Below are 21242 nucleotides of genomic sequence, written 5' to 3'. Positions count from 1 at the left end.
GTCGTAGCTTTTTAAAGTTATTTTTAATTTTTTTTATTTGACTGGAAGCTGGTCCAGGCCACACCCGCGCAGCCCGCGCTCCGCAGGCCGCCCTGCCCGCCCGGGCCTGTCCCGCGACACCCGCACCTCGCGGCGCCGTCCGTTGGCGCCACGTGACCGCCGCCCGCTGCCCGCCGGGATGTGAAGCCGCGGCGCTGCGCACGCGCGCGCGGTTCGCTCCTCCTCCCGCCCCCTGCCCGGCGCGCGCCGCGCTCGCGGTACGTTACGTTACGTTACGTTACGTTACGTTACGTTACGTTACACCCTCCCGGTGTGCGGGAAGGGGCGGGCGGCGCTCGGGTTTCCTCAGAGGGAGGGAGGGAGCGGGAGATGGCCGCCTGCCCACACCGCCGGTCACCCCGGCCTGTCGGTGCCGCCTGCGCGGGGGTCACGGCCTTTCCCCCCCCCGCTCCCGTTGAGTTATGAGGTACTTTGGCGCGGGAGCAAAAATAGCGCGTGTGTTTCTCTCTATATAACGTGTGTATACATAGATACGCGTGTATGTGTAGCTGTATGTGTGTGTGGATACGTGTCTATATCCATGCACAGATCCCCGTACAGCAGCCGGGCTGTGCGGGGCCGGGGGCCGAGTCCCTGGGCCTTGCGTCCCGATGCCCCAGACAGGGAGATGGGGCTGCGCCAGCTAAAGCGCGGCTGGTTTTCCTGTGTTTTGTATGTTTTCTGGCTCATCTGTTACTGAGGAAGCCAGAGGATTGGTTTTTTTCTGCATGTTGGCTGTGTAGATGCAGTGTCCAGAAGAAGTGGAGGGTTTGGAGGGTTGAGGAGCCGCTGAAGTGACTTGGTTTGTTCAGCCTGGAGAAGAGGAGACTGAGGGGAGAGCTCATGGTGGTTACAGCTTCATCACAAGGGGAGCAGGAGGGGCAGGCACCGAGCTCTTCTCTGCAGTGACCAACGACAGAACCCGAGGGAATGGCAGGGAGATGTGCCAGGGGAGGGTCAGTTGAACATTAGGAAAAGGTTCTTCATCCAGAGGGTGCTGGACACTGGAACAGGCTCCCCAGGGAGGTGTCCCGGCCCCAACCTGACAGTGTTCAAGAAGAGACTGGACAACGTCCTCAGACACACGGTGTGACCTGTGGGGTTGTCACATGCAGGGACAGCAGCTGGATCGATGATCCTTGTGAGTCCCTCCCAACTCAGGACATTCTATGATTCTCCAGTGAAGTCGTTATCGCTGGAAAACTGTGGCTGTTGAGCGCAGCAGAGCTACTGCTGTGAAAAAAATACTACTTGTCATTGAAAAGGAAAGGGTATAATTGTAAGTGATTTGAATGCAGAACGTTTTGCTGAGTAACAGTTCAATCTATCCATCCCCTGACTTGCTGTGTTCTGTCCGCTGACAGTGGCCAGCGTCAGTGTTTGGCCAGTGTCTTTGATTCTCAGAAGAAATAAACATTCATTTGCAGGTGTACAGCTTACTCACACTTTTTTTTCCCCGTATGATGGCTTTAGTTGCTTTAAAATTATATTTCTCTAACATACCGCCATAGCTATATTGCAAGATACCTTTTAAATTTTTTCTATTTGTGTATTTGAGAATAGTTTGTGTGCACGTAATAGTACTGCTAATTTTTTTTCTTTTAAGTTTAATCCAGTATGATTTCCTACTTCTGTGCAGTTGTGTTTTCAACAAGTTTTGAATTGGAAACTATTGAATAGCTGCAGATGTAGCCAGCAGAGTTTTAGACATGATCCGAATACAGGTCCTAATCTTACTAGTATTTTATATATTACTGTTTGCAGAGGCACTCATCTAGCTTTAAACAAAAAAAGGCCATCTCGTATTTATTATTTTTTCTTTATTCAGGTTTATGGTAGATGTAGAGCGATATTTGTTCTAATTGAACTTCTTGTTAATAACGCTTACGCTGTTTTGTTTCTTACAGAATTGGTGAGAGAAAAGCTTGCTTTTGATTAAGTATTTATCACGTGTTAAGAAACAAGTCAGTAAACCCAGCCCAAAGCTAATGTCCTCAGAAACACCAACAGAAAGTCCAGATGTACCAGCGGAAAATACCATGTCCCTTGAAATTCCTGATGCGGAAGAGAAGGTGAAGTCAAGTGACGACCCAGTAGGAGGACGGGAGGCGGGCTCAGACAAGGAAGAATGCCTGGAGCCCATGTCTAAGAGGCAAAGGAAGAAGCTATTGAAGCAGAAACAGTGGGAAGAACAGAAAGATCTACGCAGGTATGGTTTCCTAGGATCATGTGTAGTATTTAGTGCTAATAATAAAGATTTGTCAGCAGAATTGCACATAGATCGCTTTAGCAAATCAAGGCAGTTGAATGAGTTTTCTTCTGTGCCAGATTTAAAGCAGTAGTCACAGGCTACTCCATCTACATATGAAGGAGCTATAAAGGTAAGCATCGTCTCTTCATACTAGAAATCTTCCTCAACTTGAAGAGGATATCAGGAGGGTTTCATACTTGCATGTCTATGGCTTGTCAGAAGGGAGAAATAATATGTGGCCTTGTTCCTTTCTGAGTGGGCTGCGCCCTCTTTCCCTGGTGCTGTCAAACTTGGTGAATCTTACAAAGGCAGTGAATAAAAAAAGATATTTTGACACATTAAACGCTGTGCTATAAGTTATGGTGACTTATAATCTGTTAAAATAGTTTTGGAAGATGGTGAGCTTCTGTATGACTGTGTTGTTGAGAGAAAGCAGATCTGCAAATTGGCTGGTCATGGTTTATCCTAGTCCTGTTGAACGTGAAGTATTCCATCAGGGGAACAGGAAGAAGAAACAATTGCTTCAGAAGCCTTTTGAAAGACTGCAGTGAAACAGGAGGTAAATTGCCTTTCACATATGGATACTGCAATTTTGGCAATCTTTTTGATTGCTTCTCTTATGAGACCTGACTGGGAGCACCCTTAAATCCATTAAATCCACTGTGACTCCCAGTTAATTGAATTTGTGTCAGATGTCTGTCTTTTGTAGGTATATACAGAACTTCACAAAGATGGGGTATGTGTTTCATGCTGGGATGAGCCTAGCACAGGTGCAAGCAATAGGATAAGTTTAAACTACCACAGTCATGGGACAGCCACCTTGATCATAGAAGCATGCATTTATGTGCATAACATGTACCTCAGCAGATTTGGCAATGCTTTTTGAAGATTTGTTTGGGTTTTTGTTTATTTAGGCAGAAACGAAAAGAAAAACGCCAGAAGAGAAAACTAGAACGTCAGTCAAGATTGGACTCCAGCAACGAAGGGAATGACAGAAAGCGTATGCGAAGGGAAGTTGTTCCTAGTACACTTCGCCTCCTTGTGGACTGCAGCTTTGATGACCTCATGGTGCTAAAGGTAAAAGAAACTTACCCATCACATACAAATGTGGAAAGGTTCTCCAGGGATGGTGTTGATGCAATGTCAGAGCGCAAAAAACAGAGAGAAACTCGCAGAGGACAATTAGTGTGTTTCAGACCGTGATGACTCCCAGACCTGCTTACGTCACTTGCTGAATTTTTTAGGATTTAGAATGTCCCCTTATATAAGTTTGCCAAAGATTTTGTTCGCCTTCATGGAGATGCTGTAAGTTGTTTGATTCCAAAACCAGGAATATAGAAAGTTTGTGCTATGCTTTCACTGTGGGGTTAGATGCACTTCTGCCTCAAAATGCTTTTGCTAGAGGGGGCTCCGAATGCCACATCCAGATACTTTCTCTTTCAAAGTGTGCTTGGGGGTCCGAATGGCGTTAGTAAGTATCTGTGGAAATGATAATTTTGATCATTATGAGGATACTGAGCTTTTTCTCTCAGTCACATGAGAGGCACTTGGGACAGGAGGACACTATCCTGTCTCTTTAAGATTTTAGAATGGATGAAAGAACAGGTGAGATGATCGCAGGATAGGTAAATGTGAGAAAGGTCAGCATGATACCCAACCACTGGTCAAGATGCTTTGTGTGGTGTTTGGAGATCAAAACAGCTTTAACTCTATGAAGAAGGTATGTTAATCTGTAAGAGTGCAGCCTTTGGTTGCTGAGGCAGACCTCTTCCTTCTCTGTTGCTGCGAGCCCTTCTGCTCCTGCCAGGGACTTCACTGCCTTGCCAGACTGCTTCAATTTGAGCTTTTGCAAAGCCTGTCTGGCCAGTTCTTGAGTGTAATGGTCTGGCTACTTCTTGAGTGTAATGCAGAGCATGTATAGCACTAATGCAGACTGGTGCTGCTCACTGTAAAATTTTGGAGAAGCTCCAGTTGGCATTTTGGAACTTAGTTCTCTGAGGAGCCCTTCAGCAGTGCCCCACAAGAGACCCCCTTGATAGTTTCAGAGATGCTGACTGGGTGTTTCCTGCTGAGCTGCTGCATTTGTAAAACATGTTTCTTTCCATGGTCCGGCAGAGCCCTTGTTAGGCCTGATGTAAAATCTGGCACTTCTGGAGGTGTTTAGGAAGGATGAAGTGTTCTAAGTGAAGATGGTTGTGACCTTTAGCGATGGTGTTTCTCTAGTGTCTGTAAAAGCTTGCATTGCAACATTGTAGTTAAAAAGCCTAGTTTAGGTTCAATCCTTTGGAGATATCAAAACGTTCTCAAAGCACTACATGATTTGGAGCAATATAATGATGTTTCATTTTAAAATGGGAATCAGTTATATGTACAAAACACTGCATTTGGGTCACCAAGAATAAAGCTATGTAAATTACCTTACGAAAACCATAATTGGCTAAAAATTAAGTCTGCTGCAGTTTAAATAGTACTAGTTAACTGTCATCCAAATTGTCAGGTCAAAATGCCAGAGCCAGCCACTAAATTAGCTGCATTGTTCTGGGGGTCTTCAGGTTAATTGTGCATATTTAATTTTCTTAAATATATGTTGTATCTTCTTAGCATTTTCCCTGAGTATGTCAAAGTGATAAATCTGCTTGATTTCTCAGATTAATTCTGAGTATGTTATTACGTATAATTGAATCCCAGTGATTTTTGTTTGATTGGTTGGTTTGTTTCCTAGAATGATGCAAATCAACCACATGCATAGAGGTGTCTAAGCACACTCTTGTGGAAGATGCGTGTGTTTCCTTGTCAGCATAATGCCTTCGAAATGGCTGTCTTTCCTCTCGGGGTCTGATGTCCACACTCTCTCTGTAGTCACTTTTGCCAGTTAAAAGCTTCCTTTTTCTCTCTTTAGCTTCTGACTGGCTCATGGTAAAGCATTTTGTGGTGGTCTGTCTGAAGGACTATGTAAAAACAAATTGTGTTGTATACAGGATGTTAAGAAGCTCCACAAGCAAATTCAGAGATGTTATGCAGAAAACCGCAAAGCATTTCATCCTGTGCAGGTATGTTTAAACGAACTGAGCACTGACTGCATTGCCATGTACAAAGCATGTGAGAAAGGCAGCTGTGACCCAAGTGGTGAGAACTGTAGTAGAAAAAAAATATTTAAGCTGCCTCTTTTTAATAAGAAAATTACTGTTATTGTAATTGATTTTTTTCAACCCATGTTATAAAAATCCCCATATTTATGAAAATGTATGTGCATGCAGATGAAGAGTGCCAGATACTGGTGTGTCAGTAAAATACTGTTGATTCTCAGTTTTATCTGTGACATTAAAAAAACCCCATGCGTAAGTGCGTATTTGTCTTTTAAATGTGTCGCTAACTGTATAAATATGGTCTTAGTACCATTTTCAAATAAAAATAATTAACAGTTTCAGTTAACAGTTAAGTCTTGTACAGAGAAGAAACAGATTGAAATATTAACATTTCAGTATTTCGTACTCGTTGTTTGTTCTTTTTGAAGTTCTACTTGACCAGCCATGGAGGACAGTTGAAAAGAAACATGAATGAAAATGACAAAGGATGGGTGAACTGGAAGGTGAATAATTTACTATTTCTATAAAAAGAAAAAAGAAATCATGTTAATAGTTGCTAACAAGGTCATTAGCTGCAAAGGACCTGTGCTTTTCCCATGTGGGTTTTCCTAAGACATCAGAGCAATAGCATTTTAGTAACAGCTTGGCTCTTTGTGCTTTTAATTAATTTAACTTAAATAAGCCAAAACTGCTTGTCTTGCATCTAGGTTTGATTTTTGCTTGAAAAAACCCACACATGCCCATTTTTCACCTGGTTTTATTGAGTAGATTCCATTCTCTGATAGACTGAGCAAGACTACTTGATTTAGGCAGTTCTGACAGTTCTCTGTCTTGACAATGCTCTTTTTTCTCTTGGAGAAGAGTAAGACTTTGAATTCATGAGGTGATTCTCTTGCGTGCACCTTCATTTCCATTATGTTGCCTCTCAACACCGAAGTGTTCTTTAGAGAAATAGCTTGTCTTGTGCTCGAACTCATGTTGGTTTTCCTTGTGACTCCCTGCTAAACCAGTATTCCAACAGCTTCAAATGAAGAGCACTTTGTGTAAATGAACTGTTCTACTTTCAGTATGTCTTGGGCGATAGCTGCTTTGCAAAAGCGTAGCATAAACCTCTCGTATCAAGCAAGTAATGTTAACTAAGTGTTTACTTCTGGTTTCACTTTTTTTAGAAAGGTGGACTTGAAAATTATTTGGACCCCTAGCAGAAATATGTTAACAATTGAATAAAATCACAGGATTTTAAGGATTTGTCAAGTTGTTTTGGGGTTTCAGAAAATTTCTTGATGTTTTTTATGAGTGAGTGCTCTAGAGACTGTGGATTATTTATGCAGAAGTCGATCTGCAATGTGCTTATGTACTTAAACACGAATGAGGGATGTGGAATGACTGCATACTATTGGATTTACATTCACTAGTTCCATCTTGGGTCTGTAAAGCTTGTCCAGGAATTCATCAGTTGAATGTAACTTGTGTTGGCTACCTTTTTTTGAGGATATCCAAATTAGAACAGAGCACTATAGTGAGCTAATAAAGAAAGAAGACCTAGTATATCTTACCTCAGATTCCCCGGATGTTCTCAGTGAGCTTGATGAGAAGAAAGCCTATGTGATCGGAGGACTGGTGGATCACAATCACCACAAGGTAAACTGTGGATGTGTTTCTTTACGGATCTTTTTTCCTTTTTTTTTTTTTTGGGCACCATATTTGACATTAATGCTGTTCATGTGTAAACTAACAAATAACAAGAAAACTTATTCAAAAAGCTTACTTCAAAAAATTTTTGAAGAAATGGGGAAAAAAACCAACTTGTGGTAGCAGTGGCATGTGTTCCCAAGTGCAGACATGCTGAACTTTTTAGGATTTTATCTTTTGATTTTAAATATAGGAATGGAATTCATAACACTGCTCAGCTTACTGAGGGCTGTATTTGCAGACAGAAGGGTTTGGTTTCTGTTCATGCACTTGTGTGTGTGTGCATGTGCTTGTATGTGCACGTGCCCAAATATAGATAAAGAACAGCACTTGAATCTTGGGTGTCCTTTTTTAATAAGTTTGCTTGGCAGGAGAACTTAGGGCTAAGTAACACACATGCCTGAGGATCTGGTTCCATACCTGTACATGGGATCGTGCTGTGTGGACCTGGAATGTCACAGAGAATGCAGCTGGGAAATTAAAGCACTGTTACTGCTTTTCTTCAAAGGCCCTCCTGTGTAATTTCTGGTGACATTTAAATTTCAATGTGATGCTAAAAAAAGGGATGGATCTTAAGCCTTACCAAATGGTACTTCAACAGTTAGTCCACAGTTAAAGGCTAGGAGGGAGTTAAAGCAGATCCTTTATGTAGTCATGGTATAAATTGTTTACACATTTTTAAAGGTGGGGGGTTTTGTGTGGTTTTGTTTTGCTTTTTCCCCATCTTGGGCACAGGACTTGCCAGGTTTAAAAAAAGTAAACAATCTGAGTAACTTTGTACTTAAGCATAAATACACCTTTAAAAACAGGCTCTGGCTGACACATTCTAGAGCTGCAGCTGCACGAACAAGTTTTATTTACAATCTTTTTGACCATACATCACAATCTGAGGTATATCCAAAGTAGTAATTTTTCCAAAGGTAGCCCTTGAAGCAGGTACTGTCCAACTGGGGTAAATTTCTTTTTGTAAATATCTTCTAAAGCAACATCATGGCAGCACTGGCAAGACTCTTGCCAGAAAGTGATACTTATAGTAATGTGTATGGGCTGATCTGAAATGGTGATTCTTAGTCCGGTTGTTCTGGTGTCTTTCCTACAGGGAATTACTTATAAAAAAGCTGTAGAGCAGGGAATTGGTCATGCACAGCTCCCGCTTGGAAACTTCGTCAAGATGAACAGTCGGAAAGTGTTAGCCGTCAATCACGGTAAGTTCTAAATCACACAATAATGACATTGTTATAGAATATACCTGTGATATTCAGAATCTGAACCCTTAAAGTGTGCACTGTAGTGCAGATACCTAATTATTGTTTTATTATGTTGCTGTTTCTTGAATCTAGTTGCCTTTGGGATACAGTAATTGCTCTGACTTTTAAATATCTTAGATATAGTTGAAGGTAAAGGATGGTGTCCTAGCCACTGAGAATTGCACCTCCTATTCTATCGTCTTGTCTCATGAGTATTTTTGGAATTCTTACCATCCTAGTCTTGTTTTCAGGTTTCATGTATAAGTGAGTAAAATATTGGGAACTATCCCATGTATTTTATCCCAGGGGAGGATAAACATGTGTGATGTTTTCACCTCTTTGGACAGCTTTGTTTAGCAGTAACTAGTTAGGTACCTGTAGACTCACCTCATTTGGTATCAGCAGTACTCCATGTGTTGAGCTTTCATAACTGTAGTTTTACTTGGTTTCCTGGTTCTGATTGAAGTATACAATTACTTAACCAAGTCTTGAATCCCACTCTTTTTAAACGTTTTGTTTTGTTATTAGATTGTATTTTAGCGTCATTAAACAAAAATACTTGAAAAATGGAGCCTACTCAGACCTTTATGGAAATTTTTGACATGGTGTCCAAGTCTTTCTTTTGCTCCACTTCAGTTTCTTTTATTTTGTCTTACCTTGCTTTGTTTAAAGTTTATTTTATTATGCAACTCATTGCTCGATGCTAACTTTATTTTCTAAAAATGTGATTGATGAGGTATGTTTTTGCATGATAATACAGATTATTTAAATGTGGAGAATATAGTATATCATTGCTATTAAAACTTGTCAAACCCCATGTATATGTAAGATTTTACACACTTCTAAAACTTGAACTTTAAATGTTGCTTTATAAAGGCAAGAATAGAACTTTGTGTTATTCATCACAAGTTATGATAGCTGTAGCTTTCTGCTGGATTTTTTTCTGCAATAGTCTTATACTGACCTCTAGTGTCAACATTTCTGCAGGCTGTCTTCTACATGTTTGAGCACTGGGTATAAATTGGATCACATTGAGGCTTTCGTTTATCTGCTTTATGGTCTTGCATATGTTTCTTGTGCCAGACTTCTACGCACCTGATTTCACTGCAGTTTGGCAAGATTTCATTTTGTGTGAGCTTGTCTTCCCTTGCCCTTCTAAAACATTTTCAAACTGCATTTGAAAGGCTCTTAATAGATTGACCCTTTTTAAGGTAAAGATTATTGTAGAATAATACAATAGTTTGGGTTGAAGGGACTTTCAAAGCTCATCCAGTCCAACCCCCTGCAGTGAGCAGGGACATCTGCACCAGCTCAGGTTGCTCAGAGCCCCGTCCAGCCTGGCCCGGGATGTCTCTGGGAATGGGGCATCCACCACCTCTCTGGGCAACCTGTTCAGTGCTTTACCACACTCAGTGTAAAATTATACTATATCAGTATTTTGCTTAAGGTTTTGGGGCAGGAAAATAAAACCAACTCCACCACCACCACAAGCAGAGGTACATTTAATAGTTGTAATTAAGGCTCTGGTGTATATTGTAACCCTAATAGCTTACAACCAAACCCAAAAAGACAGCTTTCATGGGAGGTGCTACTCGGCATGAGTAAGGTGGACAGAATCAAGATGCCTCTCAAATCTCATATTACAAATTTCATGTAGGTGAGAAGGAGATTTGCACTGAGGTTTTTGTATATTGCTGAGTACATCCACCTCACCGCTTTGTGTAATTGCTCACCCTTTCTGTTTTGCTCTGGGTTCCCACCCTCAATGCAGAAGTTGAAGCTAGGAGAACACAGTATGGGGCTCCACAAATGAGCCTCTGGGATGTGCCTGGTCCCTGTGGAACTACTTTTGATAGGTGTGAATTTGGACAGTCCTGTAGAAGAAGAAACTGTTTCTGAACTGCCTTGTCAGTCTTTGAAGCGCTTTGATTAAATGGGCCCTCTGGTGGTGGCTGACTGACTGCATTTTTAACAGTGGAATTTGCTTGTTTCTTTTTGCTTAATAATTTATAATCTTTCTCTCTTGGGATTGAGTCTCTATATATTTCCACAGGTAGTTCAGTGGCTGCATTGCTATATTAAAATGGTGTGATGAACACACATATGTGTGAAGTATTTGATGCTAGAAAACTGAAAAGCTATAAGGTGATGCTTTTTTTTAAACTCTATCTGAAATTTTAAAACTTGGAAGATTTGAGATCCATGTAAAACACTGTATGCAAAACACAATGGCAGTGGTAGCTGAGAGTGTGTTTCCTGTTGTTCAGGTTTGTATTCCATGGCTAATGGTTTGTAATGTATGCTACAGGACCATATTGCTCCAGTCCAGTCTGCAATGATGTCTACCAAGTGTTCCCACTGCCTTTTTCTGTCCTTGCCTAATATTTCTGTTGCTATTGCAGCCCATCATAGACACCTTTCTTCTCCTGTGGAAGCCACTCTCCATCAGTTCTGATTCTACTGTGCAGATAAAGGAAGTTCCAAAGCAAGGGAGAAGAAATGTGCTCCTTATACTCTTCTTGTCTCTTAAGCCAGCATTTTTGCTGCAGATGCTTTCTGCAGTAACGTACAGTGCTATTGATATAGTCCTTTGAGAGCTCATACCTTCACAGTACGTTTCAGGTGAATAACCTGCGTGGTGAAATGGCCAGCTCTTCAGTAGCAGTGTCACAGAGAGCAGCTGGCTGTTCAGTAAACCTGGATCCAGGAAACCTCTAGTAAATGTGACACTTCTGTAACTTGACTCTGAGATCCATGCTGCTTCTCCCTTTCTGAGCGCCTGCCTAGCCCTCTGTGAGGTTGTGTTTTTTTTTCCCTCCACAGCTCCTTTGATCCTTTCTCATATGCTGTCTCTTGGCATCAAGAACACATGTGCTGGGTGCATTCTTTGAAGTTAGCATTCTTCGGTGGTGTTAGCACTATTCCTGTAGCCCCAAGCTTGAAAAGCCGCCCTTCTGTCCTAGATTTGTCACCCAAGTCTGGCTTACCAGTCTAAGGGTCTCCTCCTGCCTTCCCTGCTGCTGCTGAGCCACAATCTGTGTTGAGAGGTGTTTCGGATAGCCTGGGATTTTTCTAAATAAGAATTTGCCAATTAATTTTGTATGTAATGCAATTTGGAGCTATTGTCAATTAGGGAAAGTTTTAGGAGCTGAAATAGGAGGAGTAGGAAGGTGAGTGTATGGTTAGTATAATAGAAAAAGGAAGAGAGCATCACAGAATTGGAGAATAATAAGGATTTTTACCATAATCTCAGATGGAAGTGAAAAATAAAGCTAATTATGATAGGTTTTAGGAAGACTTTGGGCTGTCGTATGTTAGGGAAGGCGATGAAGTCATTGTTAAAAGGCAGCCACAGCAGTATTCCCATCCAACGTGAGAAAGCATTAGTGCCTGTACAGAAAGCACTGGTGAGACCTGAAGTACTGGGGAGACATTCCTCTCTGTCTCTGAAAGAAGTTGATTCAAACTGGCCACTGCAGAAAAGCACTGCTGCAGTAACTGAGAGAACAGAGGGTTTGCCTTACAACTGCACACTCAAAGTGCGCTTGGCTTTAGACTGCAGCAGTAGCAGAACTGCCTCGTCTGCTTCTGCCTGTACTTTATCGGCTTTACTCTGAAGATGCCACAACTGAATGCATGTAAACCTCTGTAAAGATGGATTTGGGGGTGTGTTCCTATCAGCAGTTCACTTATCTCCCTGCAAGAGAGCTGATGGTCTTTCTTGATGTTGCAGTGTTTGAGATCATCCTTGCGTACCTGGAGAAGAGAGACTGGAAGGAGGCCTTTTTCAGTGTCTTGCCACAGCGGAAAGGGGCTGTTCCTTTGGGAGAAGCCAATGATCCGTCCAAACATGCTCTGTCTGGAAAAGAAGATCAAGACAATGACTCGGACAGCAGCGAGGCTTCAGAATGAGAAGATGGGAAAGAAGAGACACACAGTTCATGGGATAAAACTGGGATGTGCAGTAGTTACACTTCAGAGACCATCTTCTGTCCTTGTGATACTGAATTGTCTCAGTGCTCAATAGTTCCATAGTTGGCCCAGAGCTGTTTGTGGACACAAAGGGTAAAGATAAATGCAGGTTTTTACCCTGAAACTTCCATATTAATAGCTTTTTAAAAAAAATAAATTAATGGCAAATGCAGAATTTATGTTGTTTCCCAAGGAAGCTATTTTTCTTTTTTTTAATACATACCAAGTTGGGTGTATTACCCAAAAGCATTGGTAGTTACTATTTTCATGTATGCATTCTCCATTTCTTCTCTAAGGTTTCTTAAAAGCAGTTAATGACAAGCGTTCCTGTGACCTCAAAACCTGCTACTGCTAGTGCCTGTTGCAAAGTGTCCATGACACTCAAAAAAAATCTATTTTTTCTGAGCATCTCAGCAGACAGTCACAAGCAACTGAACTGCCTTTATCAGCTGAGCCACACTGATTTCTGTACCATGTTTAGTTAGCTGGGGTCGGTAGATGAAATACGAATGTGGAGTTAAGCCAACGCTTACTTCGGCTTGAGTGGGATGGATGTCTGCACAAGTGCAAATCCTGTGCCTTGGCTGGCATGTGGTGCCCGTTGAGTTGAGGTAACACAATCAATTTTGATTACTTCTTGATCCTCTTAGCAAAATTTATCATACAGCCTCAGAACAATACCAGGAGACAGGAACTCTCTTACAAGTCACTTGCTCAGTTTCTGTATACCTGTTTTATCATATGATTCTCCATGTATTGTATTGTCTGTCAAATATTTTTCCTTTAAAAAAAAATGTCATAGTCTCAGTCTTGGCTGGATACTGTGATTCAACTTATTTCTAACTGACTTAAGTGCTTTTGCAAGCAGTTTTGGAGCAAGTGCAGCTTTCACATAGGTTGGCTAAAGAGCATGAGAACATGTCATCATAACTTGATCTTTGCTGAACTGGAATCAGAGGGCTGATCCAGTATGATTTGGCTTTTATCCATTTTTATTCCTCCCTCTGTTGTTACTGCTTTCAAATGGAAACTAGAAGTGGGATCCCTGCAGGTTCCTAAGGTCTGTAAAGGGTTGGCAACCAACTGGTTATGACTTTATACACTCACTGCACTTCTCACTATACTTTTCAAGTAACCATAGAAAAGTTTCTTCTGGTAAAAGTATGGATTGTGGTTTGTTGCTCAAGTAATGTGGGGTTTTTTGTTAGGCTTTACAAGAACGTGATTGCTTTTGTTCGAGAAACTAGATCAGCCTAAAGTATTGCCATTTTTATTTCTGTAACAAAAAGTGCAGCATAAGTATACCCACCATGTATTACACTAATTCTCCAATATAAATGTTTAAAGCAGTGAAATTACAAGGAGTTACATCTTTACAGCTGAGGTTCTGCATGTTAACGCACATAGCACCTATTAAACCTGAACTAAGACTCTTCAGTCTCTTTAAGGTTTTCTTAAGACTATTTTGTACATGTGCCTCATTTACTCAGGATTGAGATTGCAAGAGCAGCTTGCACAGACAAACGGGGGGCTTTGGAGATGTTCTGAAAGGAGCCAAAAGCATCTTATGGGATTGTTTTGTGGCTTAAAACACAGCCTGAGCCTGTCTTACAGCTTTTCCAGTTAAATTAGATAAACACGCACCCCATATGAACGCCTGTTCATATGCGTTGCTTCTCCCAATCAGCTGGTCTCAATCAGCTTGTCCTCACTGCTGCCTTAACCAGTAGTCAGCATTGCTGCTATGTTTTCTGTGTTTGTGCTAACCTGATCAGGTCATACGAGGCTGAAGCATGCCTGTTGCCACGAGCTGTCTCCACAGGATGCTGTCCTCAGGATGTGGTAACTGCTGAGGTGGAGCAGTAAGCAAGCGTAGACTGGGGTTTTGATGGGCACAGCCCTCTGACTACTGCTGCAGTCCTCAGCCTTTCAATATCCTGCAGTTCTGCAGCCATCTAGAAAAGCCTCTTCTTGGCAGAAGTGGACTTGTACCGATGAGACTCCTAACTCTTTTCTAAAAGCTTGAGATGCTTGGCTGTTCATTGGTGGAATCGCCAGCACTAGACACAATCATACTAGAGCGCAGTGGTGATTTGCTTTCAGGCAGCTGTGTGGAAGTCCTCGGGGAGAAGTGATGGTGCAAGACACCCTGAAGGGCCATTCTTGCAATGAGTTCACTGTGAAGTTATTGATGAAAACAGCTGAATTGGTTGGAGAACATGAAAATCACCCCAGCATCAGGTCAAGTGCGAGAAACTGAAACTCATTTGTGAGAGTCTGAGAGAGCAGCTGGTAAAGGCAAGAGGGCTTGTGCAATTTGTGACACCTCCAGTCCCTGCTATGATGCCACAGCTCATGGCAGACCCAGAAGGCAGACCTCCTGTCTTTGCAGCATCTTTTTGCAGTGAGAAAATGGAGTGAGAAAATGGAGAAATTTCACCCTGATCCTGAAATACATACTCTGAATTTCACCTGCTGTGTCTTTTTTTTTCCCCCTGCCACTGCTGAGTGTTCCTGGTTGCCCCTGTGAAGCAGGGCATGGACTTCCCAAGTAGTATCTCCTACCTCTGCAGCAGCAGACAGCTGTTTGAAAACGGTCAAGTGACCAGGAATCTGTATCATGGGACTTGTGAGAAATTATGGAAGTGTGGCTTTTATGTTCATTTAATTGTAGTGAGGGACCTCTAGGCATCCCGCATCTGGCATTTAGTTTTTCATTATTTTTAATCTGTTGTGGTGCAGGGAACGTGTTAGATATTTTTTGCTGTTGTTTAATATATAACTGGTGCAGCAGGGGTTGGGGATTAAATTGTGAAGTCCAGGTGTGTGACCTGATTTTTTTGTCTCTGGAAGATGCTGTTAATGTGTTTCTCCTACCTTCCTTCCATGGTCAGATAGAAACAATGTTTCTTTACTTACCTACTGTGAATAAGTTACATAGTAGAGTTGATAATACTCAATGTTATTCTAGTGCTTTTTATTCTTTTTCTTAACTGCTTGCTGAAATTGTTTTAAATGCAGTACAGCTACCTGAGCTCAAGCCCCTGGTTTTTTTCTGAAAGCTCTGAAAACATACCCGTATTTAGTTATAATGATAAAGCATATAACTCATTTGTGTGTTCACAAAGATTTTACATATTTATTAAATGGGCATATCTGCAGTGACAGGGTAACCTCTCTGAAGAGCGATAGAAGTAAATACTTGCAGAAGATTATTGGTTTGCAACCTGGGCACTTCACAAAGCATTTAGAAATACTCGACATGGATGCGTGCCTGTTTAAATTGGTGTACTATCCAAACCTTCTCAATAATGGCAGACCGAGCCTAAAGACTGCAGACTCCCAGCTGTTGGGGGTAGGGACAAGTGATAGTTCAGAAGATGTGGCATCTAATTTCATTACAGGACATTTCAGGCTGCCTCACCATAGTCGTCTTATGAGTTTTTCCATCTCTGCTGCACCCTGATGTGGCTGTAAAATCTGCGTCAGCTTCTCCTGCTAGAGAATCCACATCACAGATGCAGGCAGGCAGGATGAAGTAAGGAGTCAGAGGACATGCACAACTTAAGCTTAGGATGAAAACTTGACTGGGCAATGGCAGAGCTGGGATTGCCCTCCAGGTCTTGGGACACTCCTCTTCTGCAGCGGGAAATGGGAATGGAGCTGGTGGTTGTTATTGTAATAGGCATGATTTGAAGACAGGGCTTTTGGAAAGAGTACACTGAGCTCTGCTCTGAGCTAAACTCCTCTTTCCTTAACACTGTGCTAACAGGATTTTTCTCCTTCCCCCTCAAACAACCAGATGTTTTGAATGAGCCTGGTCTGCACTGAATAGTCTTGCTCTGGAAAATAAAAGGAAATAGGTTTGGTTTATCACCTTTCTTTGGTTTTGTGAGAATAAATTGACAGAGGTGTGTTTAAAACAGATAAACCTTAATCATTCTGCTTTCACAGTTCACTCACAAGGCCTGAAAAAGGGCCGGACACGTCTCTGTCATTGTTGGCCTCTTTCAATGGCTTGAGGTTTGCGTGGTGGTTTTAATGTTCGTTTGGTGGTGTGCCGTCCATGTCCCGTCTACCCCCAGCGTTGGATACCACAATTTGTGGTGCTTCTCTGCTAATAACGAGAGCTATGGAACCAAATTGTAGCTCGCTGCAGGGCAGACACCTGCAGTCACTTTGCAAGCCAGATTTTGAAAATCCAAGGTCTTTTTTTCTCCCAGGGCCTAGGGCTTGACGTGCCTCTCTGCAGACAGCGTGTGTGTGTGTGTGTGTTCCCCTCTTTTTACCCCAGTATATCTGTGACCACAGAGTCAAGTCTGCACACAGGAGCTCTTTGTGCAGGCCTGGCTGAGTCACACAAAGAGATGAATCTGATGCCAAAAAGTGTTGCCTCTGTCCTTTTTTTTTCATTTAGCTCACTTCTCATGTACCTACACAGCATGGTTTGGCTGAATCACTTGAGGACTAAATATAACAAGAATTAAATTATTTTAATGGAGAGTCTGAACAGATATCTTTATATTGTCAGTGCTAAGATTACATATTTCTCTACGTGAAGGGGACTGGGAGATGATTCAGTGGCTCTGAACAGGGGGCTCCAGTGGAAAGGGGGTTTGTGTTGTCTGGGGGTGGCTGTGGCACAGGTGAGACTTCGACAGACTGTGAAGGAAGGCCGGTCTCTTGCTTCCATATCACTTTCTCAGTTGCAGTTCTTCCCTGGGAGCTGTGGGGCTGCTAGTGCTAGACCTCTGTTTCTCAGCGTTGAGAGCAAAAGACACTGTTTCTCCTTTGCTGGAAAACATTTTGAAAAAGAAAGCTGTATGTTATCAGGCTAGGCTTAGGGTTATGTTAGACTGGTTTTGCAGCTGAGAGTATGGAAGCACATTGACTCTAGCAAGGGAGCCTCCCTGGACACCACTTTGAAAAGCAGAGATTGTTGCTTTGGAGGCTTCTTCTTTTTCCTTCTTGTTCATATGTAAGATTACTCTTCACCCACATCTCCTGTAGAGTTACAAACAATAGTAAATGTTGGTAGCATTAGAGCTGGCATGACTGGCTTTGTTAAAATGATAAAGTACTCTGGGACTGACTTTTGTTTCCTCTGTGCGCTTCAGAAGGGACACAAAGAGGTGACAGTGGTGTTTCTTGGGAGTACCAGTATTGGTGGCTTGCCCCGACTGGGTAAAGGATGCAAAAGTGGTAGCTGAAAAAATCTGAGAAAGCCTGATTTAGCCTGCAAAGAGTGAGGGACATACATTAGATGAGAACAAATCCCAGAGTTCATTGGCAGACGGAGTTTCAGCTTGTGTATAACTTACAGGGGCAGATTTTCGTGAAGAGATGAAATCAGTACCTCTTGCTGCTATGTATGTTCTTTCTAGCAAGAGGCAGATGCAGTTGTACACGTCCCTCACCTTGCTGTATTTCTGAGTTGCATCAGTAAGGAGAAGATTTACATCAATGTCATATCAAGAGAAACCAACTGAGTGGCTGCAAGAATAGAGCGTCTTGAGTATCTAGCTTTTAGAGAACTTATTATAAATTTGGAGTTTAGATGTAGTTTGTCATATTGTCACTGAATTCTATGATTCTAATTTTGGTCCTGCTGCAAAGACAAAAGTTAGAGCTTCTGAACATTTGCAGTCCCTGTGCTGTTTGGTGACTACTATAGTGTCTTAACATTTACAATGTCCATTACTCACAGTTTTTGTGTTTTGACTTGCCACTGATTCTCTCGCCGAAGACCTGAGTGAAAAAGAAAGAATGTCTATCTGTACAACTAGTATAAACCGTGCACTGCAATATACAGGACAGCACCCCTTTTTCTCAAAGTGCTCCTAAAACTTTGTGATGTTCCTGTAATAACTACATTTGTATCAAAGAGTGTGGAGTTGTTTGTAGTTAGGAGCATTTTTTATTAAGGCCGTACATGATAGACTTCAATTACAAAGTTGCATTTTTCACAGGAGGAGAAAACAAAACTTTCTGGTTATGAGGTTTAGCTTATCCCTAATCCTAGCAACCTCACTGCAGATTTTACCTGGACTGACTCCTTATCCCTTCTGGACTTCTCTGAAGAGGAGATAAAGGCTTTTGCAGACTCGGGCTCCTCATGGTCTCTGCTGTACCTTCCTTAGAATTCAGCATGCCTTCGTCAGTTGGTTCTGAATAAATCAGACTGAACACGTCTTCTTTCTCTGAAATGTGAAAGTAGCAGAAATTTTATTGAAGTTCCCACTTGCTTATCTGGATGTTCAGGGGTGAATTCAGGAGCTCCCTTATCTCAAAGGGCTTAAGGACATAAGAGAGACACATTTTGTTTGCTTTCTGCCTTCCCCCAGCAGCCCAGAGCTCTACTGGGAGAGCATGTTTTTCCACCCAGCCTGAGTGCGCTGAGGTCTGAGTGACTAATTTCTGTGTGCTGTCACCTCACGGATCGGCACGGCCACAGCTGGGCCAAGCACATTTCACTGCATCCTGTTCCTTTGACCTCAGCAACCCCACTCAGTTCAGGTCTATGAGAATTTCAGGGTTTTACGCAAACGTACGAGTGTGTGTGCTTTTCACAAACAGATGCAGATGTTTGTTACCTTTTTCACTTGCAGCTGCGAACCATTTTTGGATCTTGGTAAGCGAATCTGTCTGCAAAATTTTGCTGAGTTTTCCCAGCACCTGGAAGATGTATATGATAGTTACCATGAAGGAAGAGAAGCTTATTGGTGACAGTTTACACATTTGTTTTAGTTTAGTTCTGGCTGCATGAGTGCGCAGTTTTACAACTGTGCAAATTGCCTAGCCGAAGACGTCCCATCCATTTTGCCGCAGCCTGAGCTAAGGACACCAGTCTGCAAAAGGTGATGTTGAGTGAGTGCTGTGTACACAGCACTTGAGAGGTGCAGGAAGGAAATCTTAAGCAGCGGTTACTACACATAAAGCCCCTCATGTGTGACATATAATATTTGCAGGCTGTTTTTTGGAGAACAAGTTTCAGCCTGTGTGCCAGCTGCATTGCTCCCCCAGTGACTGTCAGTAGCAACTCCCAGCTGGATGGAAGGAACTCAAGAGGAAATGCTAAATACAAAAGTCAGTAGACTCCAAACTGGGGCAGCAGTGGAGAGAAATCTGACCACTGAAGTCCCACACCATCCTCAAGAGAAATAAAAACGTGTAGCATCGTAGGAAGCCATATACTGTAGCACTCATGTCTTCCTTTTCTTTCCTGATCCAGGTAGCTCTGGTCAGAATTCACGTTCTGGATGTGAGGACTGTAATACAAGTTGATGAATGGACACGAAGACTGGATGTGAGGTGCGATGTGGATTCCTTGTCTTATTTGCAGGTTGTGCAGAGGCTTGGAATTGTTTTTTCAAAAGCTTTTGCAAAGTAGCAAACAATGTGTAAAGGAATGGCTTGACTCCATTCAAGCAGCAGTTAGAGGCAATGTGAAGTATATGACTGTCATTTCAGTGGTGCCCAACGACAGGATGAGGGGCAGTGGGCACAGACTGAAGCACAGGAGGTTCCATCTGAATATGGGGAGAAACTTCTTTACTTTGAGGTGCCAGAGCCCTGGACCAGGCTGCCCAGAGAGGCTGTGGAGTCTCCTCTGGAGACATTCAAAAACCCACCTGGACCTGATCCTGTGTGACCTGCTCTGGTGAACCTGCTCTAGCAGGTGGGTTGGACTGGATGATCTTCCAACCTCAACCATTCTGTGATATATTCTGTGCTTATACTAGTCCCCAGCAAGGGTATGCAGCAGAAAACACACCTAACTCTCTTGAAAATGACCACCTATAGGTTAATTTTTACAGCTTCTAATATGCAGTCACCGATAATAATAACAGATATCTATGGCGTAATATGTAACATTGAATAAGAATGGAAGTGATGCTGGGTAGGTACTAGTGGAAATCAGATGAGGAAGGGATTAAATCTGGGCCCCTACGGTCTGTTTGCTTTTCCGTCATGGGTTTGTGGTGTGCTGCTGAGCCACGACTCTTCACTTCTATGTGTGCCATCTATTAAAAGCCCAGGAATCAAAATGTGATCGGCAGAAGGTTCTGTTTGTAAGTACAGAGAAAGCGCAAAAGGCAGCTAACAGCTCTTAAGAAACAGCAGTTTACTGAGTGTAGCTATACGGCAGTATCTGTCTACTATGTAGTTACTTTGCAGCCAAACTACAGTAAATACAAAGAACTGTGTTCTGCATGTATAAAGGAACAGTAAAAATAAAGCATGGTCTTTACTATACCCAGCTCAGGAACCAGAGAGCGACATGTAGACAGACCTCCACTACTCAGTTGAAATAGAAAAGTTAGGAGAAAAGAGAGTCCTCATTTTTAGCATCTTTACTGTAAAACTTCTTCGTAGTGCCCTCTGCTGTCCAGTACCAGTGCGGCAATACTTGTGTTCCCTGTTTCTCAAGAGTGTGCAGTGAAATACTAATTTAGCCCTCAGGCCTTGTACAGTTGCAATAGGGAAGACAAGTAGTTAGACAGCCTGCAGCTTGAGAGGTATTGCAGAAAGAATCCTCTGCTGGAATTTATGAACAGAGTGGCAAAATTAGATCTAAACCCCAGCGTGCTGCTACTACAAAAGAGCGTCAGCAAAAGTAAAACTGTTGGCAGTATCTAATCTAAAGAAACTTTGTGTTATGAGGCGGGAGACTTCTGTGCTTGTTTGTTGTATATTGTGACATTTTTCCCCCAGCAGTTTGAAACAAAGTGATTTTTTTTTCCTGTCTTCATGGGGTTGGACTGTTTTTCTTGCTAACAAATCACAATGACATTACAGAGCTGCAAGCGATACAGTTATAGTTTAATTATCACCCTACTTGACACCATCCCCCTTCCAAGCTCTCATGTCCTACACAGGGGATCCTCACATTTCTCTTTTTGGTTCTGTGCTGTCCTTTGCAGTCTGAAACTGTCGATTCAGGTTACAGTGTTG

The 21242-nt window shown here is 42.3% G+C and overlaps 1 protein-coding gene across 2 annotated transcripts; it reads left to right on the top strand.

Annotated features, from left to right (window-relative positions):
- Window positions 1-208: 208 nt before the first annotated feature.
- TRMT10A (tRNA methyltransferase 10A) lies at window positions 209-15242 on the top strand. Of its 2 annotated transcripts, none has more exons than XM_065634554.1 (8): window positions 209-257; window positions 1947-2248; window positions 3205-3367; window positions 5269-5340; window positions 5805-5879; window positions 6868-7017; window positions 8168-8273; window positions 12049-15242. In XM_065634554.1, the coding sequence occupies exons 2-8, from the start codon at window positions 2028-2030 to the stop codon at window positions 12225-12227; spliced, it is 966 nt and encodes a 321-aa protein (XP_065490626.1). In that variant the 5' UTR covers window positions 209-257; window positions 1947-2027; the 3' UTR covers window positions 12228-15242. The 2 variants fall into 2 exon arrangements, with proteins under 2 accessions (XP_065490626.1, XP_065490625.1); XM_065634553.1 differs by lacking the exon at window positions 209-257 and adding an exon at window positions 279-466.
- Window positions 15243-21242: the final 6000 nt, after the last annotated feature.

The sequence above is a fragment of the Caloenas nicobarica genome, chromosome 4, assembly GCF_036013445.1.
Source record: "Caloenas nicobarica isolate bCalNic1 chromosome 4, bCalNic1.hap1, whole genome shotgun sequence".
Classification (NCBI taxonomy): domain Eukaryota; kingdom Metazoa; phylum Chordata; class Aves; order Columbiformes; family Columbidae; genus Caloenas; species Caloenas nicobarica.
This window is presented reverse-complemented; position numbering and strand designations above follow the sequence as displayed.